Below are 11,227 nucleotides of genomic sequence, written 5' to 3' on the forward strand. Positions count from 1 at the left end.
TTTTGATTTAGAGTTAATTGAAGTGAGACTTAATCATTAATACTAAACTAGATTATCAACACTAAACTATGTAAGGGTTAATTAGTTATTTTCAGTATTTTGGATAAGGGACACTTCAAATTATCTTGTAATGACCCTTTTTGTTCTATTACCCGCCACCCCTCCAATAAAATCTGACGCCCGCAGGATTGTTACAAATAATTTTTGGATAAGAGGCTTTTGACGTATACTATTCTCTGGCCCTATGTCGTCACCTTATCCGGCTCTAAAACTTTTTTTTTGGGTTCGGATTCGAGCACGACGGCACGGTACCTCAGGTTTGGTGCAAATAGCTAGGCCCAAATACACACTTTTATGACTTGTGCTTATCTTTCTAGTTCTTCCGAGTTTGTTTCTCTAAAATTCCAGAGATAAAACTCTGTGGACAGTAATGGCGACCGAGAACATGAAAAGTCACCAAAAAGGCCGTCGTTCATTTGATCTTCCACTAAACATATCCGATTCATATTGCATATCTCTCATACATCTTCATCGTCCACTTATTCCCGCCTGAAATCTCTACAAATGAAGAAGAAAACGAAGAAACACCAGCAGAAGAGAAAGAAGAAAGATAAAGTTGTTAAGAATTCGCTTTTATATCTAAATGGTCTTGTATAATACTTGTAAAACTGAGTTTGAGTCTCTTCAACTACAAGATTAACGTTCTCATTTCAAATCGGACTATCATCATTTCAATGTAACTACTTCTCTCTATCTCTCTTCTCCTTTTTAATTTTGTACTTCATGGGTTTGATTGGAATAGTTTGAATTTCTATTAAAGTTTGGGTTTTTATGATTGATATTACAATTATGAAATCTGGGTTTTCGATGGCTTTAGAAAAGATTGATGCTTTATTCCTGTATAAACTCATCAAGTTCTTGGGTTTTATTTGATCTATAAGAATTGGTGAAGGTACAGGGGGAATTTCATGATTTTTTAATATTATTTTTTGTTAGAGATGTAATGCATCTAAATGGATAGTTTTTGCAAAAATACTAGAACTAGAATTTTGAATTAGGAATCAATTTGATGGATGGAATTGGAAATTGTAAAATACACTGGTAGGAGGAAGTAAATAATTGAAGAGCAATGCCTACTTTCAGTTGTAGAATGAGTTTCATTTTCATACATGAGGAAGGCAAGTATTGTCATGTCTAGAATATGGGAGGGGGAGACATCAAGTGAATATCGTCTAGTGTAATCCAGAATTATGACTACTCTCCATTATCGACATCCCTGTCCTGAGAGATTTTGAATTCTTCAAGCTTTAAGTGCCATTTAGCACTCCCTCTGCATAATCTATATGTTTGCAAATTATGAGTTATGACTACTTCCCCTGATCTAGTTTTCAAGTGCCATCTAGTACTCTTTCTTAATTACTGGATCAGCAAGTGAATCTGGTCTACTGTAGTGCAGTTGTTTCAATTCCTTGACTGAGTTCCGCATCGTGATTTCTTACTTTATGGATGTGGAATGATGAAATACTGTTCTGATTGGCCCAATATCTAATCTCGTAAAAAGTTATTGAGTAGCATATCAGCGTAATTGAGTTATGGATGTCTTAGCACACTGCAATCTGAATGCTTAAACCTTACGTTTTTCATCTTAACTTCAAGCTGGCACTTTGGAAGGGCGGAACGTCAGATTTTTTGTTCGTATACCAGATGAGATCATATCACATTGTCTTTTTTAGGAGGCATCTTGTTCAGTCTTCCTTGCAAATCTGTGATGGTTCACAACTGAGAATCAAAATGCCTGCATTGTCTGTATTGCTGTTCTTTCATTCCCAGCGTATAGTGATCGAAGCAGGTTCTCCTGTTATCCTGTGAATTGTGTTTGCAAGCTTTTTGGCATGCTCCCGCTTTATACATATTGTAACGAACTTCTGTCATCATTATGTAATCATGTACAAAACTGCTACAAAGATCTACCTTTTGCTTTGTGTAGTGACGTTCATGTCTGTATACACTTCTAACAATGTGCTCACTGTTTTTGTAGATAAAAATTAAACATATTTTCTGGTAAAGATACAGTAAAGGAGGAAAATTTTTGATGAATTGGCTTCTGGTTCTGTGTTGAGAGATTATGACGATATGTCAAGTATGTCTGGCTCTTAAGATGAAGCTGAGAAAAGCTGAGTTCGAGTCTCTTCAAGATTAACGTTCTCAATTCAAATCAGACCATCATCCTTTCAATGTAATTACTTCTCTCTATCTCGCTTCTCCTTTTTAATTTTGTTTTTCTATCTAATTCATGGGTTTGATTGGAATAGTTTGAATTTCTATTGAAGTTTGGGTTTTCATGATTTATATACTACAATTACGAAATCTTTTTCCATGGGTTTAGGAAAGATTGATGCTTTATTCCTGTATAAACTCATCAAGTTCTTGGGTTGTGTTTGATCTATAAGTGTTGTTGAAGGTACAATGGAAAATTTCATGAATTTTGTTGTAGATGTAATGCAGCTAACAAAATAGATAGTTTGTGCAAAAATACTAGAATTAGAGTTAGAATTATGAACCATTTTGATGGATGGAATTGGCAATAGTAAAATACACAGGTACGTTTATGTTCTCGGAGGAGGAAGTAATTGTAGAGCAATGCCTACTTTCAATTGTCAAATGAGTTTCGGAGATGAGGAAGGCAGGTGTAGTGATATCTAGAATAAAGGAGGGGGAGAGGAATCAAGTGAATATCGTCTAATGTAGTCCATAATTATGATTACTCTCCATTATCTACGCCCCTGTCCTGAGAAATTATGAAGTCTTCAAGCTTTCAAGTGCAATTTAGCACTCTTTCTGCGTAATTCATATTATTCGCAAATTATGACTACCTTTCCAGATCTAGTTTTCAAGTACTCTTTTCTAAATACTCGATCAACAAGTGAATTTGGACTAGTGTAGTCCAGTTGTTTCAATTCCTTGTCGGAGTTGCGCATCAGGATTCTTACTTTATGAATATGGAATGATGAAACCAATCTAAATTGCTTTAACATAGCATTTCCTGCTTTAATAATCTCCAACAGAGTTATTGAGCAGCTGACTAGTGTAACTGGGTTAAGGATGTCTTAGCACACTGCAATACAAATGCTTAAACCTTGCGTTTTTCATTTTAACTTCAAGCTGACACTTACAAATGTAAGATCTTTTTATTCTTTGAATACCAGATCATCTCACATTGTTTTTTTCAAGATGCATCTTGTTCCGTCTTCCTTGCAAATCCATGATGGTTCATAACTGAGAATCAAAATGTCTTCATTGGTTGTACTGCTGTTCTTTTCGGCAGTCTCCCGCTTTATACATATTGTAGCAAACCTCTGTCATCATCATTATGTAATGAAAACTGTGATAATGTACAAAACTGCTATGAAGATCCACCTTTAGATTTTGTGTACCCCGCACTCATGGTTGTGTACACTTCTAACGACGTGCTTACTATTTTTGTAGATAAAAGTTATGCATTTCTGGAAAAGATACAGTAAAGGAGGAATTTTTTTTGATGAATTGGCTTCTGATTCTGTGTTCAGAGATTACGATGATATGTCAAGTATATCTGGCTCAGAAGATGAAGCACAGAAAAGCTCCTTCCCAGGCAATGAGATGCACAGGAGGATAGCGAAAGTTTGGAAAGGAAGTTTTTTTATCCGTCTTCAGAAAGTTGTCACTGTTTGGAAGTTTTGCTTGAAAAAGAGACTGAAAATCTCTTGTTGGCATAAAATTGGTCGTGAGTTCAATGATGGGCATCCATTATACTTGGAAGGCAAATGAGCTAAATGAGATGTAGATCCACTTCGAGAATCAATGGATGAATTCATGAAGGAATTACAGAGAGACAAGATCCGTGGCTCTAAAACTATATGAAGGATCAGTTATTGCAACTGGTAGGACAAGCACATATAGCTCGAGGGTTTGGGATATATGCTTGAGAATTGTATCTGAATGTGTTTCTCCTGATCTTTTTGCTATACTAGTAATTTGCAAGCAATTTGAATTATATATATATAAATATATTTTTAATACTTGAATTTGATGAGCCTACATTTAGAAAAAGAGAGAAATTTCAAGCAAAATCTGTTTAACTTCTGGAAAGCCTCCTGCAAAAACAAAGATAAACAGATTTTGGAAAGCCTCATGCAAAAACAAAGATAAACAGATTTTGCAAAATCTGTTTAACTTATAGTGCCCTCCAGACACAGAGGGTTGAAACAAAGACATACTTGAGAGATCAAGGGAGATGATCTGGAGAACCATGATTTATTTTGCAGCTTAGGCCTTGATCTTATCATATGGAGCAGATTTATTCCTTTTCCACACTAAGCTAAAAGAAAAACCGAAATAAGTTAACCATACTGCACCAGACTTGAGCCGAAGTCTAACCTGAGACTTTGATCCTGGGCCAAGTATCACCATCTCTTGGCTTTTCTTCTCTTTACCTTAAAAACCAAATCTTACCCATCACATCAAGGCCTCCATGTCCTCCAATCTATAGATGAGATAAGATGAATGACAACCTGGCAAACTGAAAGGCCATGGTAAGGTAGTAGAGGAAGGGAATGCCTATTAATATTTCAGAATGCTTCTTCGCCAAACCTCACACAAGAAAGTAGAGTGAAAAGAAAAAAAATGGCATCTTCAATGATTTCCTCAGCTGCAGTCGCCTCCGTAAGGAGTGCCGCTCCCGCTCAAGCTAGCATGGTTGCACCATTCAGTGGTTTGAAATCAGTTGCTGCTTTCCCCGTTACCCGCAAATCAAATGACATCACCTCCGTTGCCAGCAACGGTGGAAGAGTTAACTGCATGCAGGTACCCATATTGTAACTCAAAATGACCAGTTCAAACTCTGCAGGATTTTTATAGCCATTTTTATATGATTCTGATGCTTTAGATTGTTGCAGGTCTGGCCACCAACTGGTTTGAAGAAGTTTGAGACCCTCTCATACCTTCCCCCATTGACCGTCGAGCAATTATCAAAGGAAGTCGACTACCTTCTCCGTAATGGATGGGTTCCCTGCCTGGAATTCGACGCCGTACGTACTTATTTGCTTTTCTTAACGTGTTAATAGTAATTTTCCAGAGAAATTTTATACATATTTTCTTGTGAATTATGTGAAACCTTACAGAGAGGATTCGTGTACCGTGAGCACGGTAACACCCCTGGATACTATGATGGTCGTTACTGGACAATGTGGAAGCTACCCATGTTCGGCTGTACCGACGCTTCCCAGGTTGTCAAGGAGCTAGAGGAGGCCAAGGCTGCTTACCCAGACTCATTCATCAGAATCATCGGATTCGACAACGTTCGTCAAGTACAATGTGTTAGTTTCATCGCATACAAGCCCGAGAGTACTAGCTACTGAAAATCTTTGATGGGTTAGTAGGAGGACGAGCAGTGCACATTTTAATCAAGGAATAAAATCCAATTACTTTCTTTGTCTTTTTTTTGTAGTATCCTCAGTAATTCGGTTTTAGAGAATTATATTATTCGTATCTTTCATTGGATTTGAGTGTATGAGAAACGATAATATTAATATCGTCTAATCCGATTGTTTTAATTTGTTCATTACTGTAATAATAATAATATTGTCTAATCTGATGGTTGTAATGTTTGTTGTCTAACCCTGCATCAGCTTTCATTAATGCATGACTATGCTGTGTGAGGCGCGCCTAAGGCGCCCGGAAGAAAAATGAAAATGCTCACAGTTTTTCGCCTTGGGTGTTTTTATTAGCTGGGCGCCCCTGCATGACTTGTGCACTTAAGCGGGCACCTAGGTCGCCTTTAACAACATAAAATGCATTTGATGTTTGTTACGATGGATTTAAGACTAGTTTGGTATTGCTGTGAATTTTAGAAAAGCGCTTTTCTGTTGTGCGTTGCTGTGCTGTGCTGTGAAAATAAATTGACATGACGTTTGGTAAACTATAATTTAAAAAGTACTGTGCAATTAACAAACTTGTATTTAAAAGTGCTGGTAATGTAGTTAATGACGAAAATAGACATATTTCAAAAATTAGTTTTAAAAACAATTTTATTATAATAAATTATATTTTTAATTTTAACATATTTAATAAAATATAAATAATATTTATTTTATTTTTTATTTAATTATTATTTTTTATTTAATAATAATTAATCATTATACAAAGCTTTTTTTTATTATTTAATAAAAAAATTATGATTATGGTTTTCTTAGAAAATATCATTATTTTAATATTTATTAGATTTTTTATTATTTTAAATAATAATTTTTAATTATTATTGTATTTATTATTTTAAATAAAAAATGAAAAAAAAGAGAAATAAAATAAAAGTTAGAAATATAATGTTAAATGTACAATATTTGAGGGTAAAACTTGTCTTTATTATAAATTAATAAGGTTAAAATAGAGAATCAATTAAATCGAATTATGTGGGTCCACAACTTCTGCTTTTCCAGCTTTTAAAAGCTAGTGTTGAGTAGCTTTTAAAAGCAGACCTAAAATGAAAGTGCTTCTGTCCAAAAGCACTTTGAATTTTTTTTATCAAACACAGTTTTTGGTAAAAGTTTGTTACAAGTTTGTTACAAAGTGCTTTTGGTTGGAAAAAAGCAATCCCAAACGGAGCTTTATACGGAGTATAAACCATTCAATATAATACCAGTAGAATTTGATCTCTAAATAAAAATATATATACTAAAGACAGGAAGTCTTATTTGGTTAGCAAATTTAAAATGTTATCAATAGACATTTTGAACGTTTAAGTTTTCGAACTCAAGTGAGCAAAAATTATTAGTAGAAAACTACATGGTTAGGTTTGCAAACTCAAATGTTGGATTTCTAAATTTAGATTTTTAAAACCTCACATGAGCCGCTGATGTCACTGTAGTGTAATATAATGGTAAAGTTACTGGATGATGATACCAGAGACCTGAGTTCGAAACTCGTCAGCACCAATTTCTTTACCGATAAGAAAATAAATAAGTCACATGAGACTTTTGCTACTATAGATATATGGAAAAAATGGAAAGAGTCCAGAAGGAAAATCTTCCTTAATAACTGTTACAAAAACATGAATCAAACAAATGGATTTGGGTAGGTTACTTACCTTTGGAAAACCCGAAATTCCCAGGATCGATTGATTGTTGTTACGAGCCAATGGAAAGAGTTCAGAAGGAAAATCTTCTTTAATAACTGTTACAAAAACATGAATCAAACAAATGGAGTTGGGTAGGTTACTTACCTTCGGAAAACCTGAAATCCGCAGGATCGATTGATTGCTGTTACGAGCCTCTTCTTTAAGAATCCTTCTTCGTTCTTTGATTGCTGCGAAGTCTTGAATATAATCTACCAGAGACTATACCACTAGTTCAAACCTTAATCTCCTAGAGAAGTAATGGAAGAGAAATACTTTCTATAAACCCTAAGTTTTGCGGCAGTTTCATTAGTCGATAAGAATAACAAATATTCTTATATATAGCATAGAGGATAGGAAGTAGTCACCCATAGGGTTCTCACTTCTTTGATCGACTGGTTTCACAATTCCCCCACTACATGTGCGGCTCTTCATACTGAATATAGGGTGTGCGACCTCACGAGCATTACACAAATGACAGGAGTACGGTGATTAAGTTTTCACTAAATGTTAGAGCATTGCTCGGTCGAACTCGCAAGCGTTGCTATCTCAAGCTTGTTTGTCAAGTTTAGTTGCCAAAACTATAAGTCTTGATTTCTAGTCTACTTATAGATAAGTCTCGGACTAGGATAGTAAGTGTAGTTGAGCTCTAGACTCCACGACGTTCATCATATGAAGACGAAGAACTACTCAAGGAACTTGTGGAACTTCATTGACAAAAAGGTATGTGGAGACTTGAACTTATCTATCGATCAAAAGTCTATCTATTCTATCTCCTATCTTGAGACAAAAGTCGTATTGCTATATAGACTTCGATTATACACATTTGCTATTTCGAGCAGAGTTTATCTCGCTTATCTATTTCTCGAAATATGTGTTGGTAAGTTTTCTCGAAAATAGTTTGTGAATAACAATTATATAACATCCTCTAAGAAAGTTTCAATGATTGAAATGAGAGGTTAGAAACATGTAACCATATTTGGATATAAACATGGTGTGTTCTCACATTTGTGTAAAAGTCCAAAACCCAACCCAAAGTATGCGTACCCGTACGGGTACTGGCAGTTGTTGGAAATCCGGGTAAGTATGCATACCCGTACGCATAATGGCAGAAAGTTCACGTCCGTGAATTTCTGCTGGAGTTTGAAAGTAAAAAAACAAACTCAATCCGGTTACTAGGTACGCATACCCGTATGCATACTTAAGTAGGTTACTTTCATAAATCGGTTTGTTCATGAACTAAAAAATTTATATATTAAGGAATGCAATCTTTGCAAACCGTGGCTATAATGTTCATGAATCGATTTGACTGCATCAAAACCGATTTTGCTTCGATTGTGTCTTGTATACTCCTATGAGATCTAAGCAATTGAAAAACTCTCTAACTAGTTCATTGTTATGGTGAAGATGAATAAGGTTGATATGAAAGTGCTCATATGGCTAACCATTGGTTAACTATTGTTGAACCAACTAAGTGTACACGTTTAGGTAAGGTTACTCAAACCTAAATGAAGTTACATTTCATTTGTGTATGACAAGCTAAGTCCGATCTAACGTTTGAAACATATTAGCTTGAATCTAATAAGGTTTTCATCTAACGGTGGATATTGAATGCTTTGCTACCAAGGTAACTTAGATTGCAAACCCTGATTTGAAATCTATATAAAGGAGAACTCTAGAAACTGGAAAACCTAATCCCCACACCTCTTGTGTGATACTAGTTGTATAATCTAGAGTCGATTCTCCTTTAACCTTAGGTTTTTCATGAAACCATGTAGGTTAACGACTTAAAGGCTTCATTGGGATTGTGAAGCCAGACCCGACTATTTTCTCTGTAGTTGGGTGATCTGATCTTGTTGTTTCTATCGTGTTTGAGTACAATCGTAAGATTGGCTTGAGATTTATATCTCCGATAGGCAAGATAGAAAAGTAGTCACAAACACCTTCGTATCATCGTTTGTGATTCCACAATATCTTGTTTCGCTAGTCGATTAAGATTATTGTGAGGTGATTGATATTTCTAGGTTGTTCTTCAGGAATATAAGTCTGGTATATTAATTGGTTCTTGTTCACCTTGATTTATCAAAAGACCGAACAAAACCCGTAGGTATTTCTGTGGGAGACAGATTTATCTATTCCTATACACTTTTCTGTGTGATACATATTTGTTTATCAAGTCCTCGACTTTGGGTCGTAGCAATTCTTAGTTGTGGGTGAGATCAACTAAGGAAATCAAGTCCGTATTATCCTGCTGGGATCAAAGACTTAGGGAGCGCAACTGTACCTTGAATCAGTGTGAGATTGATTGGGGTTCAACTACAGTCCAGACCGAAGTTAGTTTGTAGTAGGCTAGTGTCTGTAGAGGCTTAATACAGTGTGTTGTTCAATATGGACTAGGTCCCGGGGGTTTTCTGCATTTGCGGTTTCCTCGTTAACAGAACTTCTGGTGTCTGTGTTATTTCTTTTCCGCATTATATTTTGTTATATAATTGAAATATCACAGATTATGGTTGAATCGATCAATTGGTAAATCCAACCTTTGGTTGTTGATTGAAATTGATTGATCCTTGAACATTGGTCTTTGGTACCGTTCAAGTAATCTCTCTTATATTCAATCGGGCTCGCAAATTATTATTTGTTTGATTGTGGATTGAATTGAGAGATTGAGATATAACTCTTTGATATATTTTTTATAAGACTGAGTCTAACTGTCTAGACTCTCTTGTAAGTATATTGGAGTTAGTCCATACAAATTGCTAAGCGAAATATTGGGTGAGGTTGTTAGACTACCGCTTTTCACTAAACTAACCAAAGTACATCACTTACTAACTTCTCGTTTTCACCTCAGATAATTTGACTACACCTGATGCAATAATCTTAATCCCTCAAAGAAGCAATATTGTACCCACACATATAAATTGTATTCATGATTTTCGACAGACGATAAACGCGGGCCAGCAATAATTCGTGGTGTATCATCAAATTTTCTTCCAAGAAATTCATATCAATCCAATTCAACTTAATAGCTTTCCTAGACATGTATCATATTATGGAAATATGCATCGTATTAGAAAACATGCTAAAGTAACATCATTAAGTATCCTATTCATGACATAAACCCAAGTCAAACGGGTAACAGAATTGGATATATCCAGTGGCTCACACAACAATGAAGCAGGGAATCATTCATTGCTCCCACATTCGGTCGACTTAGCACATATAGTATGTGTATGCTATGGTGCTCTCCCACTTAAGTGGGCATGTCTTATGTTAAAAAAAAATATACACCATACAAATCTTAGTCTAGTCGCTAAAAAGCGCCTAACCTTAATTTCTAAACCTAGTCATACACATAGAGACTGTTCAGAAAATCACATCTAGATTTATAACAGGCTTCATTAAGTGGTGGTCTAACTTAATGATTGATCTATTTGAGATCTCATCTTAGAAATACTAAGGAGACTTATACAGTTTAGAAAAGAATCAAAAGACTGTTTCAAAAACAGGTGGTTTTTGAAATACAAATTCCCAAAAACTTCTTTTCTCTTGTCTCATCTTGCTCGTTATACTAAGCGCCAAGGCGAAACACCTGTGCGAATAGGCCGATTCTTGCCTGCAGACAACTTCAAATATATGTACACATGAATAATATACTTGAATTCTATAAAATGTATTTAATCAAGAAAACAATCAATACTCATTCATTCACTCAATAATAATAATAATGTCATCATACAATAATCAAATGTTCTACATATGAAATCCTAGTCAATCCCATATTCTCTACATGAGATTGGAAAACAACTCTCGGCATTGGCTTGGTCAAAGGGTCATCCAACATCTTATTCGTGGAGATATGTCTAAGAGAAATCTTTTTTTGTGCAACTAAATTACGTATCAAAATGGAATCGCCTACCAATATGTTTGGTTATTCCATGGTATCTGGGATCCTTCACATATGCAAAAGCTGATGTTGATACATGTGTATCTTCCTCTCTCCGGGAACTAGTAATCCTCAAGACTGATTGAGGATATAAATGTAATTTTGGAAGGAATACTGATCTTTTAGGCAGTATTCTT

At 35.3% G+C, this 11,227-nt stretch overlaps 1 protein-coding gene and 1 long non-coding RNA gene across 2 annotated transcripts; both read left to right on the forward strand.

Annotated features, from left to right (window-relative positions):
* The first annotated feature begins 385 nt into the window (after nucleotides 1–385).
* Nucleotides 386–4,061, forward strand: LOC113275055. Its single transcript, XR_003323410.1, has 3 exons — nucleotides 386–736; nucleotides 2,039–2,236; nucleotides 3,487–4,061. It is a non-coding gene; the product is annotated as an uncharacterized LOC113275055 (long non-coding RNA).
* Nucleotides 4,062–4,617: 556 nt separating this feature from the next.
* On the forward strand, nucleotides 4,618–5,641 carry LOC113275056 (ribulose bisphosphate carboxylase small chain 1, chloroplastic-like). The gene is made up of 3 exons (XM_026524491.1): nucleotides 4,618–4,842; nucleotides 4,935–5,066; nucleotides 5,160–5,641. The coding sequence occupies exons 1-3, from the start codon at nucleotides 4,663–4,665 to the stop codon at nucleotides 5,394–5,396; spliced, it is 549 nt and encodes a 182-aa protein (XP_026380276.1). The 5' UTR covers nucleotides 4,618–4,662; the 3' UTR covers nucleotides 5,397–5,641.
* Nucleotides 5,642–11,227: the final 5,586 nt, after the last annotated feature.

The sequence above is a fragment of the Papaver somniferum genome, chromosome 4, assembly GCF_003573695.1.
Source record: "Papaver somniferum cultivar HN1 chromosome 4, ASM357369v1, whole genome shotgun sequence".
Taxonomy (NCBI): Eukaryota; Viridiplantae; Streptophyta; class Magnoliopsida; order Ranunculales; family Papaveraceae; genus Papaver; species Papaver somniferum.

What these genes read in the sequence shown, in the direction of transcription:
- LOC113275056 (XM_026524491.1), top strand. Translation starts at nt 4,663, where the DNA reads ATGGCATCTTCAATGATTTCCTCAGCTGCAGTCGCCTCCGTAAGGAGT. An exon ending in GAAGAGTTAACTGCATGCAG is followed by an intron (nt 4,843 to 4,934) that starts GTACCCATATTG and finishes AGATTGTTGCAG; the next exon opens with GTCTGGCCACCAACTGGTTT. An exon ending in CCTGCCTGGAATTCGACGCC is followed by an intron (nt 5,067 to 5,159) that starts GTACGTACTTAT and finishes GAAACCTTACAG; the next exon opens with AGAGGATTCGTGTACCGTGA.